Raw genomic sequence first — 27,895 nt, 5'->3', positions numbered from 1 at the left:
ACAGTAAATGCATTTAATTTGCTATTATATATGTGGCACAATAAGTTGTTTGCCATACAAGTGCAGGAATAATCATAACCGTGAGGGCCACTGCATAACATATTAACCAGTTTGCTCATCAAAGTTCTGATGTGTGAGCAATAGGTCAGTCTTCACTTAGAAGAATGAAGATGGGCAAGCCTCCTTTTAGCCTCTGAAGCCACGTGTCTTCATCTTCTCTCCAGTCCGCTGTTCATTGGTCTGTCTGTGTCTCTCCCTTAAAGTCTTCATGCAGTGAAGTTTTCATTGTTTTCTTTTTCTTGTTCATCAGCAAGTTGCAGCCAGTTTTCTCTGTTCTTCTTACACCCATTTAGCAAAGGAGAGCAGGAGTCAAACAGTCTCGATACAGTCTGAGGAAGGCAAAGACAGAGATGGGATTGTTGATAGAACAGTGGAAATTACAACTGATCTTAAGGGAACAAGATGACAACAAGGTGAATTCTGTGATGAAATATATAAGGACACATGCATGCAAGTAGAATATACAGTTATCTACACATTGCTTACACAATACCAATAGTAATAACACACCTTGTAGAGTGGATAGCAGACCTCATCAATGTATTCAACTTGCATATACGGCAGTCGAGTGCTGTTTTCTCTGTTCATTATGTCCTAGTGAAAAGTAAGCATAAAGTGGCTGTTAAAAAGCACTTAAAGCACTTACAGAAGATCAGATAGAATTGTAAAAGTATGCAGTACTTGAATATGAACATTTATATATGAAGATTGATTCAACCCCAAACACTGCAAGCTACATTAAATTTACTTCACTCTGAATGGGGAAAAATGCATCAGAAATACACAACAGGCTTTATAAAGCTTTATGTATTCAAAGATATTGTTATTTTTGTTATAGTGTAGACAGAGTAACAGTAACATTTTATGAAAACCCTTTTTTGAATCTGTGTAAACAAAATAAGAAATTTTTTTAAACCACAGTGACAAAAATGTGAAGATATTCTGAGACATACCAGTGTTTGTGGTTATGTATTTTTTCAAAGAACAGTCTTTGGCACCGTGATACTGTTATACGACGGGGTAGATGCAATTGTAGCGCAACAAGAAATAGGACAACAGCATGCCTTTTAAACTTAAAAACATTTATCATCAGACTGAAACAAGATATTCACAAATGATTGGATTCTTGTTTGATTCCAATCATGAAAAAATAATATTGATTTAAATTCCTTTTTATGTGCGCACACTTTTTTATCCGGATGTGAGTTCCACTCAACATTTTCAGAATCCTTGGCACACTACAAATCCTGCAAGCTCCACTTACAATGGGTTTGATTTTGAACTCTTCCCTCTCTTTGTCCCCCTGTGCAAAGAACTCCATGGCAACCAAACTGGCAATCTGTTAGGCGGAAGAGTGAGGTTAAGGTTGCAGTGAAAAAGGATTGAGAGATGAAGCATGAAGTGTTTTATTTTTCATTCAGAGCTACTTTGTGAGACCTACTCTTTTTTGTTCAGGCCAAGGCTTTGTGATAGCAGAGAGGTCACTGGCTGTCATCAGCATTGACCTGTGGGGTAAAGTAATAGCTTACAACACAGCGCATTCTCTTGGTTTACCGAGCACAACAATATAATATGCCTCTGATTCTAATTTATGTGATTCTCACCTGAGCAAGTCTCTTTGTTTCTCACTTTTCCAGCTCACTCCGCTTTTGTTAGCAAGAGAAAAGAACTCCTTTCTTCTTCTGAAAAAAAAAAATTAAAAACAGCCAGAAGAAACATGGGTTAAAATAAGACTGACTTAATGTGTAATCTACGTCTTCTATGACATTTTTAATGTTTCAGACGTACTCCATGTAGACAGTCAGGTCTGTGGCAAGGATTGCCCTTTTGATTAAGTGTAATAGAGCTTTGTGCTCTTCAGCAGACAGACCGCTAAGAATCTGACTGCCCTGGAAGATGAGAGAGAGAAAGAAAGTAAATTAAATTGAAGACTACAAGTTCACACACAGAGATCAAAATAATCTAATTATTTCACAAGTGGAATGATTGCAGAATAATAGATATAGTATATGAGCTTCATTTGAACGTCCTGTTGTGTGCATGCAAACATAACTTATTTCTTGCATCTTACAGTGTTGTTTAGGATGAAGACACACAGGTTGTAGTGGTGGTTCTCAAGAGAGGAGTGTCCATATAACTGAGCTAAAGGCTGATGAGTCCTGAGAGAAAAAAGAAAGAAAGAATCAGGACTGAATATAAGTAGGCAGTGACTAATAAGTGTTATAGATAGTACAAATCAAAATAAATACAAATAATTATGGTCTAGATAATTTAGAGTAAAAATAAGTAATGGAGTAAATGTGAGAGATGAAGAAGTAACATTTACCTTTCTATGAAGCAATTATTAACTCCTCTGTGATCAACATCATGATTCAGAGTGGCTATCATCAACGCTAAGATCTCCAGACGAGAAAAAATGGTCTAACATATGAACAGAAAGAAACAGGTTGTAATAATGAAGAAAATTATTTTTCTGCATTTTATAATTGAACGCTTTATAGGAAAAAAATAATAAGTGAGAAAATAATCATCTGCACATGTATATATTGCACATGTGCTACACAAAATAAAAGAAAGTTTGTATCAATAGGTGGCTCATGTGCTGTCAAAAGTCGATAATAAAAGTTTCTAACAGATAAGATGATAAAGGACCAACCCCAATTGGAGCTGAAGTCTATGGATCCCTACACACGAGTATATGTAAGGGTAAAAAACAGGAAGCAGGAATTTATGGATAGTTGATGATGCAAAATCTCTAAATCATTTTTAATTTTTTTTTTTTGTATTTTAATTGTATTTAAATAATCTCTAATCTAAAAGAATTAAGTGATAAGACAGTAAAATGTTAGATAGTAATGTCATTTTCTATCTGAACAAATACTGAAAAAAAAGTGTAACTGTAATTCTACTATTCAATGTTTGATGTTAAAGAAATGAAGTACGACAAATGATACTTCCATTTTAGTGTTACTAATACCAGTCAGTGTCTTCATTGAATATCCCACATAATTAAGCTCCAGACTATAACAGATACAAATATGCATAACAGATACAGCTTGGTCCTGGTACAGAGACCCCCAGGGTGGCCATACACCTGGATCTCCAAAAAGCTTAGAACACTGGTGAGTGAATGGCAGAAGTCACTTGAGTTGAGGCGTAGGCATGTGTCTGATTGTTACAGACAGCAGTTAAGAGGTTTTGGCAAGATCTAAAATTAATCCTCTTCCAAACAGTTAAGAGCGCTGAGTATGGAAGGACAACCCTGGCAGTCCTCAACTGACTCCTCCCAAAACTTCTGAGCTACAGGACAGATGAAACTCCGGCGGCATTATGCAAATGTCACAGTGTGACTGTCACATGGACACATAGAATTGATTGTAAATAAAATTATAATAATAGCAACTACAGACCCACTCTGCTTTTACCACAAACTAACCTGGAGTTGGTCTGTTGCCATGAGCATTGCAAACATGCTTTGAGCAGTGCTCACTGCATGGTGCCAGTTGTGGTAGGGCACGTTGTTCCTGTAGCCACGTTTCACAGTCAAAACCCACTGGCAAAGACTCTGGAAGGATGAGATATGTAAAATTGATAAATAATAGAAATTGAGAATATTTAAGGTATTAGGTGATTCTATTGTGCTTTTCTAGTTTGTCAGTAGTGAAATTCCTGTAACTCAAAGAGACATATTGAACTACATATTGTCAAATGTAAGAGCTAATAAGATAACACTAAAATATCCATTATGAACTCATATTCTCCTCTCTCAAAGGTCCTTTTCCCACTAACGTGATTCCTGTTTTGGTGCCTTAGATAAGATGGAGTTAATGAAATGAAAAAAAGACCAATGCCAGTGAAACAAGCTTGAACCACCACAGAACCCCAGGGTTTCACAGTCCTTAACATCAGTAGCTACACAACAGGATTTTACCAAGAAATTCACAGATAACTTGCAGATGCAGCTTGCAGATTTTGACAGAGAAGCTTTTCTTCTTACCAAAATCTCTTTACCCCAACTTTTAAAATGGAACATTGTGAAATGCTTAGTTATTAAACTTTGAATTTTGTGCTTGTTCAAAAGGCACAAACGCCAAACTGGCTTCACACTAACACTGATACAAGCACTATCCTGTATCCTGATTGGAAAAAAGATGTAAAAGAAGCATGATGTGTATGAAAAAGGATTTTTGAATTCATAAATACTTATGAAACAAGCCTATTAATGTCATTTTGTTCTAAAACAAACAAACAAACAAACAAACAAACAAACAAACAAACAAACAAACAAACAAACAAACAAACAAACAAACAAACAAAAATTAACTGTTTCCTCATTTATATGATAAAGAAAATGATGCTACTAATATTAATAGAAGCTGAGCTACCTTGTAGTCTATGTTAAAATCCTGCACCAAATTGAGATCCAGGAACATGCGAATCGTGGATTGTGTTGTCGCGTCTTCTGGCACGCCGAAACCAGAGAAATGGAAGTCTAGAATATTCAGCAATTCAGCAGAAGGAATGGTGGCCTCCTAAAAACACAACCAATAAAAGAAATTGAAATGTACTCTTCAGGACGTTCAAGCACAAACACACACAAACAAAATAGAACTTGAGCTCTTTTCCTCAGTTTACCTAGGTGTGTAAACACAGAAAACCCATCTAGCTTTAACATGGGTGAGGAGGTTACCTTAACACTCACATTCAGTGATAGCAGCTGATCAAGAGCTTTAAGTTGTTAGGGCATTAGTTCTACAATAGCATTAAAGCCTGTAAATCTGGCCTGTTATGCCCTTGAGTCAAAAGTCAGCGGTTGGTGTGTGTGCTGATTGAGCCACATAAGCAGAGTGATAAATAAGCTCAGAGTGAGACATCATTTTCACAAGAGATCTTTGTATCCTATGTGCGGAAATGGAGCGAGGGAGCGTCCTGTTCACTAACCTATCTTTGATGTACCCTTTCGCTTATGATGTCGTGAAAAAGTGCTCCGGCAGTTATTAAATAGGGACTAGTTCATGTTCACGCTAAGAGTGCTCTACACGTTCGCACCTCGGAAAACGTTCGTCTTTGTGAGTATTGACATGTGTAGAGACAGTCATTATGTGTGTTTACATGGAGCGAACTGTATGCTGATGTAATGTACATGTTAAGCTAGGCTAATCGGCAAGTTGTTATTAAGATGTGTGTTAACCAGCGATTCATTTTCATTTTTTCTCATGTTCTAGTTATATAAAAACAAGAAAGTCAAGCCTTGTGTGGAAGACCTCTTCTGTTTGTTCGCTAGCTGTCTAACCTCACAGGGTCACGTGTCGTGAGGGCAGCATAGTAAAAAGACGAAGGAAAAGACGCCTACTCAGCGGGTTCAAACATACAGAGCTACTTTAAGCAACATGAGTCTACGCTCAGGAAGAAATTACCTAAAAGACTACGCTGCTGAAGAGCTAGACGAAGCAGCCGGTGGTGAACAGCAACCAGACGTCGCCACTCAACCAGCTACAACGCAGCAACGGTCTCAGCCATTCGACACCAAGTCGCAGCAATCCAGAACATCGACAAGGCGTTCTCAACGGACATCCTCATCAACAGCTTCTGCAGCTGCAAGGGCCTACGCCAAAGCTCAAGCAGCACGAGCTCAACTGGCCTTCGCTGAAAAGGAAGCTAATGCAATGAAACAGAGAGCTGAACTGGATGCTCATCTACATGTCCTCCAGTGCCAAAAAGCAATAGCCGCAGCTGAAGCAGAGGCCTTAGCCTATGAAGAAGCAGAGATTCAGAGCGGGGAGCTCTACGGAGAACTTTGTGAGGAAGCTGAGCCCATCAGTACAGTGCACCGCACTAACGAATATGTTCAACAACAATGTGAGTTACTCTACCCAGACACTCAGCACGACTCAGCACAGCCTCCTAAAGGAAATTGCAATGAAGTAGATGCACAAGACAGTACACAAATAACTAATCCTTTTATAACCAACACTCAGACGAAAACACCACCTGTAAATAGAGAAAGGAAACAGGAGCAAACAGTGAACACTGGTGTAGTCGACACGTACTGGTCCAACTCCACAAAGCACACCCCCAACCTTAACAACTGTGTACCTGAATCAAGTGAAATGCAACAGTTTGCAAAATACCTAATTCGCAAAGAACTAGTCAGCACAGGTCTCTTGCAATTTGATGACAAACCTGAAAACTATTGGGCATGGAAAACCTCATTCACCAGCGCAACCAAAGACCTAAATTTGTCTCCAAGAGAGGAATTAGACTTGCTAACAAAATGGTTGGGTCCAACATCATCCGAACAGGCTAAGCGCATTCGTGCTGTACACACCCTCAATCCTGCTGCAGGTGCGAAGATGGTCTGGCAACGCCTTGAAGAGTGCTACGGCTCACCTGAGGCTATTGAGGACGCACTCTTAAAAAAGGTAGAGGACTTTCCCAAACTCACAAACAAAGACAATGTTAAGCTGCAGGAACTTAGTGACATCTTATTGGAGCTACAGTGTGCTAAACAAGATGGTGCACTCCCAGGACTTGCTTACCTGGACACAGCTAGAGGAGTCAGGCAAATAGTGGAAAAACTTCCCTTCAACCTACAGGAAAAGTGGACAACTGTAGGAACACAGTACAAGGAGACTCATAGTGTGTCATTTCCTCCTTTCTCAGTTTTCACACAATTTGTCCAGCGGCAAGCGAAAATGAGGAATGACCCAAGCTTTGCTATGTCCAAGGCCAACACCCATGTCCCTTCTCCCACAGAAAAGCTGAGGTCTTATAGTCGCAAACCTACCGTGTCAGCACACAAAATGGACATTACGGCAGACCCGGACCAGAATAATCTCAGTCCAAAGAAAATGGAGGAACTGGATCGCCAGTGCCCAATCCACAAAAAACCACATCCACTCAAAAAGTGTAAGCTCTTTAGAGACAAACCTATCTCAAAGAGCACCACATATGCTACAGATGCTGTGGGTCTGTCCAACACATTGCAAAAAACTGTAAAGCAGTGGTTAAGTGTATTGAGTGTGACAGCCCTAAACACTTATCTGCAATGCATCCTGGTCCTACTCCTGGCCCTAAGAGTACTACATCAGGAAACAACGACAATGAAGAGCAAACTGAGAGCTCACCTTCAGTCGAGTCGAAGTGCACAGAGATATGTGGCCAAGGTGACAGCCCACGTTCATGTTCTAAGATCAGTTTGGTCAAAGTGTATCCTGCAGGCCAAAAAGAGAGAGCTATAAAAATGTATGCAGTAATAGATGACCAGTCCAACAGGTCACTGGTTAAGTCAGAGTTTTTCAGCCTTTTCAAAATCAATGCCAAACCCACTCCATACACCTTAAAGACTTGCTCTGGCAGAGAACAAGCCTCAGGTAGGAGAGCTGTAAACTTCTTCCTCGAGTCCTTGGATGGAGAAGTCAACATCCAGCTACCCCCTTTAATTGAATGTGACTCTGTTCCAGACAATAGATCTGAAATACCCTCTCCAGAGATTGCCCAGCATCACCCACATCTTCTTCCAGTGACAGATAACATCCCACCTGTCGACCACCACGCCCCAATCCTTTTACTCCTTGGAAGGGACGTCATCAGGGTCCATAAGGTACGTGAGCAAATCAACGGACCCAATGATGCACCATACGCCCAAAGGCTAGACCTGGGTTGGGTTATTGTGGGGGAGGTGTGTTTAGGAAAAGCGCACAGTCAGTCAGAGGTCAATGTCTATAAAACACACACCTTAGATAATGGACGTGCATCCTATTTTGAGCCTTGCCCAAACACAATTCACGTTAAAGAGAATTATGGGGTCACTATGAATGCAACCTGCATCACAGACGATTTGGGACATTCTGTGTTTGTTAGATCTGAGGGTGATAACAAACAAGCCATGTCTATCGACGACAGAGCATTCCTGACAATAATGGACAGTGAAGTTTATCAAAACCAAGAGAACAGCTGGGTTGCACCTTTACCCTTTCGCTCACAGAGAAGGAGGCTCCCTGACAACAGAGAACAAGCCCTAAAACGCCTCTGCTCTCTCCGAAAGACTTTGGAAAAGAGACCAGAAATGAAAGATCACTACATCCAATTCATGCAGAAAATGTTGGATAACGACCAAGCCGAGCCTGCCCCTCCTCTGCCACTAAGTAAAGAACATTGGTATCTGCCCACGTTTGGGGTATACCACCCACAGAAGCCACAACAAATACGAGTCGTGTTTGATTCAAGTGCAGAATGTGATGGAATTTCGCTCAATCAAGTGCTTCTTGGCGGACCTGATTTGAACAACTCCCTATTGGGAGTGCTGTTGCGCTTCCGCAAAGAGCCCATAGCCCTGACAGCCGATGTGCAGCAAATGTTTTACTGCTTCGTTGTGCGCGAAGACCACAGAGATTATTTGCGTTATCTGTGGTATGAGGACAATGACATTACAAAGAGCATAGTTGAGTTTAGAATGAAGGTCCACGTGTTTGGAAACAGCCCGTCACCCGCTGTTGCCATCTACTGCATGAGACAGGCAGCACAGCAGGGAGAACGAGAACACGGATCTGATGCAAGACAGTTTGTTGAGCGTCAGTTTTATGTTGACGATGGTCTCACATCAGTCGCCACGCCAGAGGAAGCAATCAACCTGCTCACAAGAACGCAAAACATGTTGGCAGAGTCTAACTTGCGCCTCCACAAGGTAGCATCAAACTGCAGTCAAGTCATGGAAGCTTTCCCTGTTGAGGATCGTGCAAAGGACCTGAAAGATTTAGACCTAGGAGTAGACCCTCTTCCAGTTCAGAGAAGCTTGGGACTCTGTTGGAACCTACAATCTGACAGCTTCACTTACCAGGTGTCAAATGAGAGCAAACCATTCACACGGAGGGGAGTATTGTCGACAGTTAATAGCCTCTATGACCCTTTGGGATTTGCTGCTCCCATAATAATGCAGGGCAAAGCATTACTCAGGGAACTGTCATCTGATGGAAAAGACTGGGACACACTCTTACCCCCTGAGAAACAGGAGAGGTGGGACTTATGGAAAGACTCTTTGCAAGCCCTTGAGAACCTCCAAATACCAAGGTGCTACAGCCCAGGTACGTTAAGCACAACGAAAGTGAAAGAACTTTGCATTTTCTGTGATGCCTCCACTGTCGCTATAGGTGCAGTAGTCTATCTGCGTACAGTTGACAGTGAAGGACAGTGTCATACTGGGTTTGTGATGGGGAAGTCTAAACTCGCACCCCGCCCCGCACACACTGTACCACGCCTGGAACTATGTGCTGCTGTGCTCGCGGTGGAAATGTTTGAGCTCATCAGAGACGAGTTAGACATTAAAGTAGACAATGTGACTTTTTACACAGACAGTAGGATTGTGTTGGGGTACATACACAACACCTCCAGACGATTCTACATGTATGTTGCCAACAGGGTTACGCGCATTAGAGCATCCACCCATCCGAGTCAATGGCATTATGTACCAAGTGAGTTAAATCCAGCTGACCAGGCCACTCGGTTCATTCCAGCAGCAGACCTGCAGAACAGTACCTGGTTCTCAGGTCCACCCTTTCTGTACTCTGACCCACACACAGAACCACACACTGGTCCTTTCACGCTCATCGAACCTGAAAAAGACAGAGAGATACATCCGGAAATAAAAGTAATGAAAACTACTGTAGCAGAGCCACAGTTGGGTTCTGACCGTTTCAAAAAGTACTCAAACTGGATCACTCTTTGCAGAGTCATAGCCAGACTCATTCATGTAGTTACATCCTTTGCACAAAAGACAAGTGGGCAAAGGGGATGGAAAGGTTTCAGTGAGACACCGAGCGTCCAAGAACTCACCCGAGCCCAAGCAGTCATTATTCGAGCCGTCCAACAAGAAGCTTACAAAGGGACGCTTGAAAACATTAAAGAAGGAAGGAAGGTCAGTGGCATATTTGATGCACTCAAAAAGCTCAATCCTGTAGTGGACAAAGACAGTCTCTTACGAGTCGGTGGACGTCTTTCCGCTGCCGATCTCACAGAGAATGAAAAGCACCCTCTGATTATCCCATCTACCAGCCACATCGCCATGCTAATTGTAACTCACTATCATGAACGAGTGGCTCATCAAGGAAGACACATAACTGAAGGAGCTATCCGTGGTGCTGGGTACTGGATAATTGGAGGGAAGCGGCTTGTGTCATCTGTCATTCATCGGTGTGTCACATGTCGCAAGTTGCGAGGCAAAATGCAGATCCAGAAAATGGCAGACTTGCCTGCAGACCGAGTCACCCCTGAACCACCCTTTACCACTGTAGGCCTAGATGTATTTGGGCCATGGACTATTGTGACGCGTCGTACAAGAGGTGGTTGTTCCCAGAACAAACGTTGGGCTGTGTTATTCACATGCATGTCAACTAGGGCTGTGCATATCGAACTGATAGAGACTATGTCTGCTGATAGTTTTATCAATGCATTAAGAAGGCTCTTCTCTATTCGGGGCCCGGCCAAGTTTCTGCGCTCGGACAGAGGCACGAATTTTGTGGGCGCTTGTAAGGAATTAGACCTAAACTCAGGAAACAAAGCAGTAGGAAAGTACCTGCAAGAGAGAGGGTGTGTTTGGACTTTCAATCCCCCTCATGCGTCTCATATGGGAGGCTCGTGGGAGCGCCTTATAGGCGTTGCCAGGCGCATTCTGGATGCAATGTTGTTACGAACTGAACAAACACGTCTTACTCATGAAGTGTTGTGCACCTTCATGGCCGAGGTGATGGCAATTATTAATGCAAGGCCTCTTGTTCCCATATCCACCGACCCTGACAGTCCTGCAGTACTCACTCCAGCAGTGCTACTAACGCAGAAGATGAGTGCTGTGTCCGCCCCACTTGGGAACTTCTCATCAGGGCAGCTGTTTGGGAAACAATGGAAACATGTTCAACTCCTCGCTGACACTTTTTGGAAAAGGTGGAAGGGAGAGTATTTATCCACCTTACAAGGTCGTGCAAAATGGACAGAGACTAGACCTAATGTCAAAATAGGAGATGTGGTCCTGCTAAAGGACCTCCAAGCCAGCAGGAACGAATGGCCCATGGGACTAATAGTAAAAACATTCCCCAGCAGCGACAAGAAGGTCCGAAAAGTGGAAGTGCGGACTGTAAAAGATGGGACTGTTAAAATGTTTCTCAGACCAGTTTCAGAGATTGTTGTTTTGCTTGCAGAGACTGAATGAATATTCTTCAATGCTAGATGATGTTTGAATATGTTGTATTGATGTTTATTGTGATATAATGTGTGTATATCAAGCGGGGAGTGTTATGCCCTTGAGTCAAAAGTCAGCGGTTGGTGTGTGTGCTGATTGAGCCACATAAGCAGAGTGATAAATAAGCTCAGAGTGAGACATCATTTTCACAAGAGATCTTTGTATCCTATGTGCGGAAATGGAGCGAGGGAGCGTCCTGTTCACTAACCTATCTTTGATGTACCCTTTCGCTTATGATGTCGTGAAAAAGTGCTCCGGCAGTTATTAAATAGGGACTAGTTCATGTTCACGCTAAGAGTGCTCTACACGTTCGCACCTCGGAAAACGTTCGTCTTTGTGAGTATTGACATGTGTAGAGACAGTCATTATGTGTGTTTACATGGAGCGAACTGTATGCTGATGTAATGTACATGTTAAGCTAGGCTAATCGGCAAGTTGTTATTAAGATGTGTGTTAACCAGCGATTCATTTTCATTTTTTCTCATGTTCTAGTTATATAAAAACAAGAAAGTCAAGCCTTGTGTGGAAGACCTCTTCTGTTTGTTCGCTAGCTGTCTAACCTCACAGGGTCACGTGTCGTGAGGGCAGCATATGGCCTCTTGGAACAAAGCAAGGGTTGATTGCTTGACTACTGCCATAGTGATTAAAAAAATAGGAAGAGTGGAGAAGGAAGGCATTTAACAGAAAGAACAAGGTATATGAAAGAAAAGGGAACAAATGTGTGCGCTATTTACTTTAAATCACTATTTACATGCACGATGCCACGCTGTAACAGGGATAAACTGGATAAAAAGAGAAAGGCTGATTTCTTCCAAAGAAAGCCTCACCTGCAATGCCTGGATTTCCTGCTCTGCTGCAGTGATGTGGTAGGCAAGGACCTGCACAATTACAATAAACAAAGAAAACTCAGAAACAAAACTTTAAGATTTGTTAATGTATGAATTATTTTTCTGACTCTTCTCTAACTTACTAATTGGGTGAAATAGTGTTCTCACCTCCTGTGTGACCTCTATACTGGCCCTCCGCTCCTCAGTGATCTGGACTGCCTGAGCATACTGTAGAGCCAGGCCACAATACACTGCCAGGTCTTCCAGAAGGCGCTCGTCATATCGGTTAAAGACTTCCATTTCATCTGAGGCTCTGCTTTGTTTGTTCATCAGCTGGCACACAGCTAAATGACATTAAAAGACAGATGGTTGTGTAGCTTGAGCACAAAGTTCTTCAAATTATGTTTTTGTTTTTAACACATAGTCTAGTTGCTTTCTGTGGTAAAGCTGAGATGGGCAACTTGTTTTTGGAATCACTGGGAAAAAAAATCACAATAATAATCTCAGCATCTAAATATTCAAGTGGCTAGAAAAGATAACTGGATTAAAAACTGAAACAATTTTATAAAATGTCCAGATCTGGTCTTCTCAGAGCAGATCACAGTAAGTAGTATAAAGACTGAAAAGGTCTAAACAGTAAGTAAGGATTTCTAGCTGTGAAAGGTCACTGCAAATCATCTGTGAAACCTATTATTTTATATTATTTGATACTATTTTATTTTCTATTTTAATAAGAGAGCTTTGTATGCTGTGCTTCATTTGTGCTTGTCTGGTAACAGAGGTGTGAAAGATTTATTTTCAAATTCTATCCTGTTTACAATGTTTACTGCCATTCAAGAAAAGAACTTACCGATAACATTTTCAGATCTCTCATTTCTAACTGGGCAGCAGATGAGACTCCTTTTCAGTTCATCAGAACTCTTCGACATATTAAGTGTTTCCATAGAAGTCAGGGTTCGAAAGGCATATGACGGATCTATATTCCTGAGGTCATGCTCCCTGAAAAATTATACTTTCAAATTACAAAACCCCCCAAATATCCCATATTTGTTTTAAAAGTAAATCACACTCAAGGACTTGCAAAGTCTCCGGACAATACCTTCTGTAGATCTGGCAGGTTGATCCGAGCTCCTCACATTCCAAATGTATAACTCTTGAGAATAAAGTCTGTAATCAAAAGACAAAAATGAAAAACAAAACAAAACAAAACAAAAAAAAAATGAAAACATTGTGTATGGCTAAAAATATTGTACTATATTCTAAACAGACAAAGTAATGGAAAACAAGGAAATTGAGCAGGATGTCAAGATAATGTACCTTTTCTTCAGTGTCTGAAGTTTGCTCACTGGGGATAAAGATGGTGCAGTATTGAGCGTGTGTAAAGGGCATGATGGTGGCAGCCATCTTACTCAGCATAACTTCAAGGGAATGGTGCTCCTTTGATAGTACTTGTGCCATCTCTATCAAAGCCTGGACCACACACACACACATATGCATGAAGATATTACTTAGATATACATGTTACAAGGCATAAAACGATTTTAAACTGTTCTCTGGCTTTACCTTACTGCGTTTAGCCTCTTGTCTCGCACCTTCATACAGCTGGACATTATCCAGGACAGTCCCCAACACATCCATGTGATTTGACAACACCTTAAAACAAAATCAAACGCGTATTTATGGGTGGTAAGCATTAAGACAAGGCAAATATCTGACATTATAAATAATGTTTATAATAGAAAAAAATCTCCATACTAAAGTCCAATCCCTCACCTTTTCATCAACGTTTGTGAAAACAGAACGTGATCCATCGCAACTATTTCTTTTGTTGATCATTAGCAGGACACCTAAAACCTGTTCAAAAAAAGAAAACGTTTTATTTACATCCAATCTATATTTAAAATTCTGTTATGACAATGAACAATATGCCACTGAAAAATCCACAGGACATTTACATTAGTTAAAGGTATTTGCAACGGCACACATACCTCTCCCCTATGGTTGCTGATAGGAACACTCAGAACCGTCCTGATCTTTGATGTTTGATCATTGGCTAAGTTGAATCTGGGGTCCTGTTGGGACAAATAAGGAAAACATAAGTGCATGTAAGAGGATCACTTAATATTAATTACTTAACAGCAACATGTTTTAAACATATCCTATCCAACAGTCTTATGTATGTTAGATATTTGTGGCAACTGAGTAGCAACAGACTTTAATACCTAAACTAACTTTAATCTCTTCATAACCCTTTGTTGTTAAGCTATTGGGTCAGCGCTGTTCATCAGCTTTAGCCACATCTGACCAAAAATACCCACACTTCTCAGAATGCTTGGCATCTACCTAGTTATTAGGGACAACCCATGCACACCCACGCTGACTGGGTTTACCTGGTGTTCAACTCTTCCAGGCACACATTCCAAATCACCTTACTTGTGAGGGCAAGAAGAGCTGCTGTGACCACCACCTGTAAGCCTTTTAGACAGCTTTGGCATGAATCTACTTTTGTGGGGGTGTATGTGTGGGCATGTGCGAGGAAAGGACAGTAATCCAAGGTTTATCACTGGAAGCAGTCACGAAAAGGATTAAAAGAAACTGCGTCATCAGGGATTCCCTATCAGGCTTCTTCAAATAGCCATGTCATCATCTCAAAACAGACTTTCAGGAAATGGGTGACTCATTAAACATGCAGTCCTCATTTCTGATTTTTAATCCCTCGTCTGTGCCCTGGAACATGGGAGTTAAGCTTACATGTACAATCATGACATCAACATTTACCTCAGATGCATCTCTTAGATTTATTGGTGAAGCTGTAGCCATTACGCATCCCATGATCCCTTTTACCAGTTCTAGATGAGCTTGGCTGTATGGGTTTCCCTCATTCAAGTGCCCCAGTGATGTTAGGGCTATCACGTCTTCCAAGCTACTCCTTCCACCACAGTGTTTCCGTACAAGAGAGAGCGAACCACCCTCTGCTCCCAGTAGCTCCCCAACATGGATCACAGTCCCCTGGCAGAGCTCTGCTAAAGAACCCATACAGCTTAGGCCTTCTCCTAGGAGCCCCATCATCCAAGGGCAGCCGTCACCATGGCCACATGATGTGGGTGGAAAAAACTGTGGAGGGTGGGGTAAGCTAGATGAGCAGGGGCAAACGGGAGCTCGTGGTTGACAGGGAGAAAACTGAAAACGGGAACAACGAGGTAAGCAGAGACAGCATGGTGAATGGCTTTCTTTAACATCTGGACCAAAGTGGTCCATCCATTCAGGGACACTGAGATTTGAAGCGAGGCGTCTGTCTGTCAAAGTTAAAACGTTCAGGTCTGAGCTTCTCAATGGGGAAGAATTTCTCCGATAAGGTGCCTTCATGAGCGCCTCGGAATGGTCAGAGCTCCTCCTTTGAAACCTTGACAGAAGTGGGGACATTTCTGTCTGTGGACAACTGACCCTGAAATCATACACAAATTACACGATTTATTTAAAAGCAAAACTAAAATAAAGTACTTAAAATTTGTATAAAAAGTATTAAACGTATATGTGGAAACATAATTTTATCTAATGCAGCTTATATTTTCATTACTAATAAAGTGTTCACCTTTACAAGCGTTTTATTCAACAAAAGTTTGTTAAAAACGTTTTAATCGCACATTATAATTTTGAGGGATCTGAGTAATTTGAGTTTCAGCTAAAACTGTAGAGGTATAAAATGTAAACTCTTACGCTGAGGTTCTGCGTAAAAAGTAAGCCCTTGTGAAGTCGGAGTGGTCATCCAACCATGCGTCCTCTTGGTAGCTTGTCGTACCATCTCCAAACTTCCTGCTATGCAACCTGGACCTTGGACTCCACAGTGGGGAGAAGAACCAGCCCGTGCCTTGCACCATCGGCGAGTCGCTCACGATTCCCCTGCGCATCGACTCCGCGCCAGCGTCCGGAGATGCCCCAGGACTCACGCTGCCAGGCTCCATGGACTCTAGCGCTTCAGAGTGAAGGCAGGGCATCCCCTCGCTCAGGTAAATCGAGAAAAGATCGGGTAAACTCAGTTTTTACGCCCAGTGAGCTATCTAAGAGAAACACCTCGAACGCGAGGAGGCAGAAAGTAAGACAGACTAACGACTTGCCAGAGAGCAGAGCATAAAGAGCCCGTGAAAACGATTGCGTCAAGGTAATCCCTTGACCTTTATTTAGCCGATATCCACTAAAGGAACCTGATTAAATGGATTTGCTCTAACCCCCGGCTCGTACATGTTATGAACTCGTCATTTAAATTTAACACCTGTGTCCAAGTGTCCAAAAAAGTAAATATCTTAGAACTAGGAAAACCAACCTATTGTGATATTTATTTGTACAATAACAAAAAAGCACCAACATGTCCTCATTTAAATAGCAAATAATAGGTTAATCCTAATTATTTGGCTTGAAGTACAGAACGAGCAATAAAACCAAGTAAAAAGGACAAAATATGGTTTAATCATCATAAGTACACAACATATTATGTGTTATTCACTTACGTGATGTGGATAAACTATAAATTAACCTTTACGCTTTATATAAAAAAAGCATGATAGGTGATCACATGATCAGCAAATATTTGAGCTTTGCAATTTAGACCTTTAGAATTAAAATAAACAACCAAGAACAACATGAACACAGTCAGATATCATTACAGATATATAGCATTAACTGGACATTAGAAGATTATTTCACACTGTGCAAATATGTTACAAAATAGTAATTTGCCCTCTTAAACAAGAAATAAATTTGAGTAAAATGTAACTGAAATATATAAAATCAAAAGTTTCTTTTATTTAAATAATTAATGATGGAGCAAAATAGGCTTGGTGTAAACTGAATGCCAACTGTATACCAGTCAAGTACATTTCATTTAGCCAGATTCTGTTAAATACATTTATACGTGCAACATAAGTACAACATAACATAAATTGTACTCCTTGCAAAAAAAAGAAAAGAAAAGAAAAGCCGAAGATCATAAAAGCAAGGTGACCAGAACAATGTTTATTTAGTTTTTAGGGAATATCACACAGTGCTGTAATAAGAAAGGGCTTTTCAAACATTCTTTGACTGATATCTTGTTTATCCTTTTCTTATCATGTTTTATTTTCTGGAGACAAATAACTGAAATTGTAGCGACATACCATCAATTGGTGTGTGAGGTTTTAAAAGTTTCTTTTAAAGAATTTTTCTTTCATCTGTTTAAATTGCTCTGCAGTCCTCAATATTATTTTTACTTTGGACAGAAAACTGCATGCTGGTATGTGCCACTCAGTATTTAAGGGCTCCCTCTGCTGGTCTTGGGTACTTCTCATCACCTGCAGTGGGTGGATCCTCCAGTGACAGCTATACTGTGATTGGCTGCTCCAGTAGGAGGCTGCCATGACACATTGGATGCTGCACAGATCCACAGCATCAGCAGGCAACGGACCTCCATCCTCCTCGTTATCCCTCTCTCTTTCTCTTTTTTCTCCTCCTTTGCCTCTCCTCCTCTCACTACTACCCCTGCTCTCTCTTCTCTGTCCCTTCTCCTCCCACTTGGAAAGACACGCAGGCCTGTTTGAGTACACTGCAGCAGAGGTCCATTAACACAACAGCAGCAGGAATAGCAGCAGCAGCGACAGCAGCAGGCGGACTGGTAGGTGTGCTGAGGCCTGTCTCCCTCCTTATTGCAGCACAGGCAAGACATCGCATTCTCCTCTGATCACTGTCAAGGACTATCTTTTTGAGAAGTGTGCGTGCATGTGAGAGCAGGAATCTGGCAAGTAGTCAAAGAGGACTACCACACCCTGGGAACATTATTACCAGTGGTAGGGCTGAATGTAGCAGCTGATATTTTCATTCTCATGCTATGTTCATTATGTACTTATTTCTGAGCTTAAACACAAGGATTCATCTTTTGCTTTTCTCTGCTCTAGTTGTTTGTTGCTTTTCCTTCATTCTACAGCACTGTGATTTGATTCAGCACCCACTAGGCCTTGTTCGTCTACACACGTGTCTTTGCTAATGAATGCATTGAATGTCTAACTAAGGTCACATCATTTGCCATGCTGTGCGCACATATTGTCAGCCTACCTAATGACAGCCTTCGTCTTTCCTTTCCAAAGCTGTCTTCATCACCAGCCTCTCCATCCACCGTTCTCTCTTCTGTCCTCCTGCATCTTAATTTCCTCTCACTCCCATTCCTCTTTCCTAAAACCCTGTTCCTCCTTCCCCCGCCCCTTGCATTCCAGTCTCAATCTCTTCGACGTGCCTTTTCTTCTTCCTGCCGGCTGGTTTCCCAGGATGCCTTTTTCCAGGCCGCTCCGTTAGGCCCTACCAGCATGGGCGGAGACTGGGTGGGGAGAGACATTACGGATTGGACCCTTCCCCTCAGGACGGGCGCACTGGCGGGTCACCCTCCCTCAGCTTCAGATGGGCGAGGACGCTGAGAGCCCCAAAATCAACCACACCTTCCTGCGAGACTACGTCACTGAAGGTAGAGCGGACGATGTCTCGCTGCCATCTCTGTGGTGTCAGATAACATACTGGTATAATTGAACAGATTAATTTCAGCTTCCTGCATTGCACAGTAGAAGGAATGTATGATGACACTGCCTGACTCAGCAACAGACACTTTCATAATTTAAATTTTCCTTAGGCATCATAGACATAAATGGTTGATTTATGGTTTAGAGTAACTGAAATAATATGTGATTTTATTAATTTTTCTTTCATTGCCAGCCTTTTCTACATTGTTATGGTCACTTAATCATCTGTGCTTTTTTTGCCATGTCTGCCTAACGTTCTCGCTACTCTATCATTGCTGCGGTTTTCTTTTCTTCTTTCTATACTTTTGTTTAATTGCCTCCAATGTTCCTATCTTCCTTACAGCTGATGTCATCTCTACAGTGGAGTTTAACCAGACAGGGGACCTTCTGGCCACGGGGGACAAAGGTGGCCGGGTGGTCATCTTTCAGAGAGAGACTGAGGTTAGTTTACAATGCAAAACCACCACTTTCTGTACACATGCTTTTTAAAAAAAAAAAATAGCTTCGTACACATACTGTAAATGCATGCTGAAAGCTGTGTCTTCCTCACTGTCTGCCCTGGGCAGCCGAAAGGTGAATCAGAGGAGGTGGGCGAGACAGGGGACTCTGGGGAGTACAATGTCTACAGCACGTTTCAGAGCCACGAGCCTGACTTTGACTACCTGAAGAGTGTGGAGATAGAAGAAAAAATTAACAAGATCAGATGGCTGCCACAGCAGAACGCAGCACATTTCCTCCTCTCCACCAATGGTGAGAAATCAGTGACTTCTCAGTCTCTATCAGAACATCATATTGATTGTTGGTTGTGGTAAAATGAAGTACAGGAAGTACTACATGCATATAGGTTTTATCTATCTATCTATCTATCTATCTATCTATCTATCTATCTATCTATCTATCTATCTATCTATCTATCTATCTATCTATCTATCTATCTATCTATCTATCTATCTATCTATCTATCTATCTATCTATCTATCTATCTATCTATCTATCTATCTATCTATCTATCTATCTATTGAGAGATAGTGAGAGAGAGAGATTTGTTATAAATAGCAGTTGTTTTTGCTTGATATGGCACAGGTATCGCTTACACACTTTGGTTTCAAACTACCTCCAATTTCCAAAATTATGGCAGCCTTGTGTCATCTTTTATTACCTACATAGAATTAAATAACATCAAGATAGTCTTTGGAGTCTCACTTACGGCTGCAATAATGGCACAGAAAAAAAAATCTAAATTTGGTGCATGAATTAAGTATTATGTTTTAAATTAGCTGCAAATGTGATTTTTGTTGTGCTTTGCAATTTTCAATGAATGTAATCATCGTCAAAGGAGCTTGCAAAGAAAAGCGTCTGGACTTCTTTAAGTTCTAGCAACTCAAAGAAGTCCAGACGCTTTTCTTTGCAAGCTCCTTTGACTACGATGACCTGGATGACTGAGAACCTTCACAGACGAATGTAATCATCATTTTCTGGCACGCAAATCCCGATGCCTGTCACAGATAAGACTATTAAACTGTGGAAGGTAAGCGAGAGAGACAAGAGACCAGAAGGATACAACCTGAAAGATGAGGAGGGACGGCTCAAGGACATCTCTACCATCACCTCTCTACAGGTACTCGGACACACACATACAACTGCACACTTTCATTTTGTTGGGTATGCCTGATACAAGTATTTATCAGGCTAACATTTAATCATCAAATCAAGTGTCTGTCTTTTTGCTCCTGTCCTTAAATGATCCATGGCTCTACTGTCCTCCAATTATGTCCTTTCTCATTGTTGTCTTTCTTTTTGCCCTATGATTTACTCCTCCTGTTCTTATCACCTCCTCCCTTCCGCCTTAAATCTTTTATCTCTCACCATTTAAGGTGCCAGTGCTGAAACCTACAGATCTAATGGTGGAGGTCCGTCCCAGAAGAGTATTCGCTAATGGACATACCTACCATGTCAACTCCATCTCAGTCAACAGCGATGGGGAAACCTACCTGTCTGCTGACGACCTCCGCATCAACATGTGGCACCTGGGCATCACAGACCGCAGTTTCAGTATCCTTACTGTCTTTTTTTTGTATTATAACACACTATTTTCAGTTTAACCAACCATGACCATTTGCTTTAAATAATTCTATAGCTCCTCTCAGACTTTTGTGTGGTGGAAACTCCTTCAATTTTACAGAGAATTCAGCGGTATGAATTAGATCACTGTTCATTGTTAAAGTATAACTGTATCCTTATGGTAATTGTAAAACAGCAATGAGAACAATATACCTAAACAGGTAAAGATTCCTGTCTACACCAAAAGGGAAAAAAAAAGAAAAAGTTTAATATACGTCAGTAAGCTTTTTTTGTGTTTGATTTTATGGTGAAGTGTCCATAAAGGATAAAATCTCATTTTAATTGTGTTAAGGTACACTGTAAAACAATTCATGCTACTATGTTAGTGTGCATGATTTTAGTTATCAGTATTGATCATTATGTATGTAGTTTCCTTACTAAAGAAAAAGAAATTGAGCAGTGTTGGGAACGCATCCCATATGCTTCTAATCTGTGTTTGTATTTCATCCACTGTTATCTAAATTTATGCCTAAAATATCACGGAGCCAATTCCAGGTTATGTACAGTAATCATAACCAATCATCCAAATTCATCTTCTGATTTATACTTAATGTAAACAACGTGACTCTGATTGGATTTGTGTTTCCATTATAATGCTGAGTAGTCAGTGCAGGTGGTAGCATGTGGGACTGGCTGCATGTTGTGATTTCCCCATTCAAATGGAAGCTGACCTAGAAAATCATAGAGGCATCTATGGAAGACGAGTTTAAATAATTCACACGGCAGTACACTTTCTTCTGAGCCACACAGGACTACCACAAATAGAACAGAGAGGAACAGCCTGTGCATGCATATTGGGGATAGGATGGGGTGCAGTTTTTTTTTTTTCCGGGATGTCTTTATGAATTTAGGTTGTGAACGTGTAGATCATCTGAAAATAAAAAGACTGCATGAATGAATATAAGTGATTTGTTTGCATGTCTGCTGCCTCAATTGACAAAATGTAAACATAGTCATGGAATTCGGTGTGGCTGTGGTAGAAACCCAGCTCGCCAGATTTATGTGGTGCTTAATGTCTGCGCTGTTTGTTCCTTGATGGCTCTGCTTCTCAGATATTGTAGACATCAAACCAGCAAACATGGAGGATCTGACGGAGGTGATAACAGCGGCAGAGTTCCACCCTCACCACTGCCACTTGTTCGTGTACAGCAGCAGCAAGGGAACGCTGCGCCTCTGTGACATGAGAGCCTCGGCTCTCTGCGACAAACATACCAAACGTGAGGAAACATTTTAAAGAGTTTACTGCAAGCTGTGCATGAGGAATCCTGCTCTCACGAAAGCAATGCAATTATATTTCTGTCTGATTAGTTTTTGAGGAGCCTGAGGATCCAGGGAACCGCTCCTTCTTCTCAGAGATTATTTCCTCTGTGTCGGATGTTAAGTTCAGCCATAGCGGACGTTACCTGCTGACCAGAGACTACCTCACCGCTAAGGTGTGGGATATCAATATGGATAAAGGCCCAGTGGAGACCTTTCAGGTAGAGGATTTTACCTGCACCTATTTGGAAATTGTATTCATTATTTGTCTGACATAAAATCTGTCCGAATCAAATTTGAAAATTTTGGGTGTTTGTTATGCTTTTCAAATTCAAAATACATATATTTTTACATTCATACACAATTCATTCAGTTGATCAGCATAATTCAGCAGCATCAACTTGATCCCAAAGAAAATCTGGAAGCCTTTTCTCATTTTTACTGCCGGTGTATTATACATGAGAGCAAAGTACAAGAAAGAAGATTAAAATGCCAAAATGTGAGCGTCCTGAGCAGGATAATGCTACCTTCCCCAAAACTTAAGCTGACTGTTTGCATCATCCCCAGGTCCATGAATACCTGAGGAGTAAGCTGTGTTCCCTCTACGAAAACGACTGCATCTTTGACAAGTTTGAGTGTGTTTGGAACAGCTCAGACAGGTAAGAGGCGGTGGGGGGACAGACAAAGTACAGCTTAAGTAGATTTGGAAGCAAAAACAGACTGCTGTGTCAGTGTGTTACTGCTTACAGTGATTTCCTAAATGCCCGGCCTCCTGCTTTATCCGACGTTTAAATCAATCCCAGAGACAAGCTTTACAGACATCAAATCAATCCTCATGTATTCAGTTTGCTTTTTCCTCTTTTCCTCCCCCTCATTCTACCATGAACACCGCTTGTCTCTTCCCGCTCTTTACGTCCTTTCGCCTCTCCTTTCCTCCATGATCCAGCGTGATTATGACAGGGGCGTACAACAGCTTCTTCCGGATGTTCGACAGGGAGACAGGCCGAGGCGTAACCCTGGAGGCCTGGCGAGAGAGCAGCAAGCCCCGGGCTGTACTGCGAACCCGCCGTGTGTACACTGGCGGTAAACGTCGCAGGGGCGATGTGGGCGTCGATAGCTTGGACTTCACCAAGAAAATCCTGCACATGGCTTGGCACCCATCTGAAAATATAATTGCCATAGCAGCCACCAACAATCTGTACATCTTCCAGGATCGTGTCAACCCAGAAACGCAGGCACAGTGACAAGAATGGAAATATGAACAGAAGCAGACACAGTACTTTTTATCAAAGTGTCACAGAAATGCAAAGAGTGACTGGAATATATTTGGATGTTCTATCGAGGGCATGGAGAGTGGCATGTTTGATGACATGCTTTGATGCAGAGTCTGTACATAATTGGAATAATCATAAAATAACAAGACTCTTTATTCAGTTCATTTTATTTAAAGGTGTTTAATCTAATCACCGAACTGAACTGATCTAGTACCCATCGGGACATTTGATTGATTGATTTATTTTTGGCTGCACTCTACTTCCACTTTTTGAAGATGTTTGCCTAACTGCCCCACTGTTGGGGCAGTCAATGAGGTGCAGGGACACCTCTCGATCTGCAGTGACTCAGTGCTGTTCCTCACACCGTGTTGCACTTCCCATTAATGTTCTGGTTACCTTTCACATAAAAATGGAAGATATGTGCTAGCTAGCATTTGAGAGGTAATTTCTAAATGCTACAGAATATACCGATAGAATGGCTGGAAAACTTTACCAGGCATTTAATCCAAATCTAATTGTTTTCACTAGGGTGAGGTATCAGGAATGGTGTTATTGTATAGTTCACAACAGTCTCCTAAAAGTTTTTTCTTCTTTGTCGTGTGACAACAGCAATTCAGTCTCTCCTTCAGAGCAGTGCTCTGGGGGAACGCACGAATAACTGTCCCGTAATCTTTTCCCTGTTCACGTTGCAATAATAACACTAACAAAACACAGTGCAGCACCATTCCTGCTTTAATACATGAGCTCTTCTTCTACAGGTAACAAAAAAATGTACACACTCTTTTTACTGTTTGCTGTAAATAGTCTGTGTTTTTTTTTAAAGGCGGTACCAATTTTCAGTTCCAGAGAGCTAAGAAAAAAAAGCATTTTGTCAAGGACACTCTAAATCGGTGTGAGATCTCATTTATAATAAGGTTTGTGGAATCACACTTTATCAGATATTTTCTCGTAGCAGTATATAGGTAGTTGTCGCTGGCTGTAGAGAGGACGGGGTAAAATTGTGCACAAAAAACACTAACTGTTTGGTTGTGTATATTAAGCCCTTATTGTGTTTTGATTGCTGTATCATGGTAATCTCATGTAAAAAAGAAAAAAAAAGAAAAAGAGGAAAGAAACAAATCCACATGCTTATATGAGAAAACATAGCAGTTGAAGGAGGCAGTGTGTGTATTGATGGGGGAATCTTGCAGTTTGGACAAACTTGAATTCTAAGCACATCGTTTATCGTTGAGACTCCCAAATTTAAATCAAAGTTGACTTTGTGTCCAGTGTGCTTGGAGGTTAGAGGTTATCATCAGTGCAATAGCTCATCACAGCAGTAATGTCATGTGAATTCATACTATCACAAGATCTTAATGTCATTACACCGTATACCTCACAGCGCCACATGCTACTCTGCGGTGCGACTCTGAAAGCCTGGGATGTACAGCAGTACAGTAAGGTGATGTCCGTGTTGGATCGCGTGAGACTTGTTTGTTTACAGTGAAGTACTTTATTTTCAAGTGACCTTGGCCCTGATGGGATTATTGTAAGTGGTTTAAATGTGTACTGTAGTGGGTGGGGTAACATAACCAGTGCAAAGGTAGAGAATATCAAGTCCCTTTGCACATTTTCAAAATCTGAAGAATCAACAGTGTAAAGAAATAACTGCTGTCACACCTGCTTCCTCCTCTCTCCCTCATGCCCGTTTGGTTTTCCAAGTTGCTGTTCACACACATCTGTGTTATCTGCCTGTAGCTAAGATGGTTTTCTTATGGGCATATATATTTTTTGTCTTCACTACCAGCCAGTGTTATCATGTGCAGGTACAGTTTTTCACTTATTGATTTAACATGTACGACACAGCAAAATCCATGATGACGACAACCCACAAGAAAACGGTTTTACATAGTGAAGGGCCTTGTGAAGCATTATGTAAGCTCCGAGGTTCATTCCTGCAGTGGCGAAATGTAGTTTAGAACAAGTCAGTTGTAATCGCATCATAACCACCAACACATACAACCAGTGAGACGATTTGTGTTCGGGAGCACAGCAGCAGCAGCATGTCGCCATTACTCAATGCTACTAGCGTGTATATCTATCATGCTTTAAAAATCTAACAGTACGAAAACATAACTCATATGAGGTGAATGAAAGGAATGTGCATTAATAAAATAACATAAAATCTAACAAAAATGTGTTGGATTTCATTTTAATGTCTGTCCTCATTTAATAGATTCTGCTTTTTGTCTCATCACCAAAAAAGAAATATATATAAAAAAATATATTAATCTGAATAAAACCTTTCACAAGAGATTTTTCCCCCCCAATTCAAGCATTTTAATAGACACCCCATTTAACTCCACCAGTGGAAAAAAAAAAGGCACTCACATTTACAGTGTCGAGGCTCAACGTCAGCAATTGTAAACCACACGAGCATTGAGGTTACAGATTGATAGTGTTTATGTGTAAAGCTTTTCATACACCACCACTGCATTACTGTACTGTGTAAACCAGATAGCTAGGAAAACCCCCATTTCAAAAATAAATTAATCATTCATTACTGTTATTTTAACTATCCGTCCATCCATCTTCTTCCACGTATCCAATTCAGGGCTGCTGGAGCTTATGGAGCTTAGGGTTGAGAGGTGGCGATACACTCTGGGCACATCGCCAATCTTTCACAGGGCTTATTTTAATTATGTGTACAATATTTTCTTTAGTACCTCTTTCTTCAGTCAAATTCCAAACTGGCAAATTTTGAGATAAAAACTGTTTTTCTTTAAAGGTTCGGATTCTGTAAACAAAATGGTCTCTTAACTTGAACCAATATTGTGTTCAACTCAGTGAAACAACACATTTTAAACATTCCTGGTAATTCTTAATTGTTATGGAATGAACATGGTGTGTCTTAAATTTGTCATTTGCATACATTTGAGAAATACCATAAAAGGAGGTCTAGTGTGTGTTAATGTGATAACGAAAGTTTTCACAGAACTGCACAAAGTTCAACCTTATTTGCGTCTGGTTATTGATCATCAGCAAGTGAGCACTTCTATAAAAGCAGAGGTTTTGGCAGTTTTCTGGGCTGGAGCATTCTCATGTGTGTTAACAAAATGCCACAATCTTCCAATGAGGGGATGCCCCAGCAAATTCACTCCAAAGTCACACTGTGTAACTCTCAGATCACCTACAAGAACAACAAGCACTATATCTTAGCCTCTATAGGCCTGAATATGTTAAAGTTCATGATAGTAAATTTATAAAAAGTACAACTTGGGTAGAAGGGGTTCCAGGAGAAAGGCTCTTCCTCTAAAAACAAGATGTCAGCACAGTTTAAGTTTGCAGATCTGCATCTGGGCAAACCACAAGACTTCTGGAACAATGTCTTGATGAGAAACAGATCAGACCAAAGTGTAGATATCTGTGTATAATCCACAGCACCACATTTGATGCATTTTGATATGTGTAATACAAAAATCTGCAAGTTTACTGCAACCCCCCCTTGATGAAAGTTTTATGCTGGCTTTTCAAAATGACTGCATGTGCATCATAGCTTGAGAGACAGGAAAATCTGATGCTAAAATTAAAGTTAAGACCAGGAAGTTTAAAGACAACATCATAAAATATTGCCTAACAGAGGAAGCCAGAAATGCATATATATTATCACTAAATTTGTGTCATATCAGGAATGGTGTTATTGTATAGTTCACAACAGTCTCCTAAAAGTTTTTTCTTCTTTGTCGTGTGACAACAGCAATTCAGTCTCTCCTTCAGAGCAGTGCTCTGGGGGAACGCACGAATAACTGTCCCGTAATCTTTTCCCCGTTCACGTTGCAATAATAACACTAACAAAACACAGTGCAGCACCATTCCTGCTTTAATACATGAGCTCTTCTTCTACAGGTAACAAAAAAATGTACACACTCTTTTTACTGTTTGCTGTAAATAGTCTGTGTTTTTTTTTAAAGGCGGTACCAATTTTCAGTTCCAGAGAGCTAAGAAAAAAAAGCATTTTGTCAAGGACACTCTAAATCGGTGTGAGATCTCATTTATAATAAGGTTTGTGGAATCACACTTTATCAGATATTTTCTCGTAGCAGTATATAGGTAGTTGTCGCTGGCTGTAGAGAGGACGGGGTAAAATTGTGCACAAAAAACACTAACTGTTTGGTTGTGTATATTAAGCCCTTATTGTGTTTTGATTGCTGTATCATGGTAATCTCATGTAAAAAAGAAAAAAAAAGAAAAAGAGGAAAGAAACAAATCCACATGCTTATATGAGAAAACATAGCAGTTGAAGGAGGCAGTGTGTGTATTGATGGGGGAATCTTGCAGTTTGGACAAACTTGAATTCTAAGCACATCGTTTATCGTTGAGACTCCCAAATTTAAATCAAAGTTGACGTTGTGTCCAGTGTGCTTGGAGGTTAGAGGTTATCATCAGTGCAATAGCTCATCACAGCAGTAATGTCATGTGAATTCATACTATCACAAGATCTTAATGTCATTACACCGTATACCTCACAGCGCCACATGCTACTCTGCGGTGCGACTCTGAAAGCCTGGGATGTACAGCAGTACAGTAAGGTGATGTCCGTGTTGGATCGCG

At 41.0% G+C, this 27,895-nt stretch overlaps 2 protein-coding genes across 2 annotated transcripts; one reads left to right on the top strand and one right to left on the bottom strand.

Moving 5' to 3' along the window:
- Positions 1-69: 69 nt before the first annotated feature.
- pde5aa (phosphodiesterase 5A, cGMP-specific, a) lies at positions 70-18,292 on the bottom strand. Its single transcript, XM_080880244.1, has 21 exons — positions 18,199-18,292; positions 15,835-16,119; positions 14,896-15,562; positions 14,106-14,189; positions 13,891-13,971; positions 13,681-13,770; positions 13,435-13,587; positions 13,217-13,284; positions 12,968-13,116; positions 12,286-12,461; positions 12,118-12,168; positions 4,446-4,592; positions 3,497-3,625; positions 2,387-2,481; positions 2,132-2,219; positions 1,849-1,949; positions 1,665-1,742; positions 1,502-1,565; positions 1,325-1,399; positions 571-654; positions 70-389 (listed from the first exon to the last, which is right to left on the bottom strand). Exons 2-21 carry the CDS (start codon positions 16,110-16,112, stop codon positions 267-269), a joined length of 2,781 nt encoding a protein of 926 aa, XP_080736370.1. The 5' UTR covers positions 16,113-16,119; positions 18,199-18,292; the 3' UTR covers positions 70-266.
- Positions 18,293-18,470: 178 nt separating this feature from the next.
- On the top strand, positions 18,471-24,142 carry ppp2r2ca (protein phosphatase 2, regulatory subunit B, gamma a). Its single transcript, XM_080880245.1, has 9 exons — positions 18,471-18,601; positions 18,997-19,094; positions 19,220-19,403; positions 20,159-20,271; positions 20,528-20,705; positions 21,827-21,991; positions 22,083-22,252; positions 22,599-22,690; positions 22,978-24,142. Exons 1-9 carry the CDS (start codon positions 18,538-18,540, stop codon positions 23,273-23,275), a joined length of 1,362 nt encoding a protein of 453 aa, XP_080736371.1. The 5' UTR covers positions 18,471-18,537; the 3' UTR covers positions 23,276-24,142.
- The last annotated feature ends 3,753 nt before the right edge of the window (positions 24,143-27,895 follow it).

The sequence above is a fragment of the Rhamphochromis sp. 'chilingali' genome (assembly GCF_963969265.1).
Source record: "Rhamphochromis sp. 'chilingali' genome assembly, chromosome: 4".
NCBI lineage: Eukaryota > Metazoa > Chordata > Actinopteri > Cichliformes > Cichlidae > Rhamphochromis > Rhamphochromis sp. 'chilingali'.
Note: the sequence above shows the minus strand (reverse complement) of the source record. Positions and strands in the feature narration are given on the sequence as shown.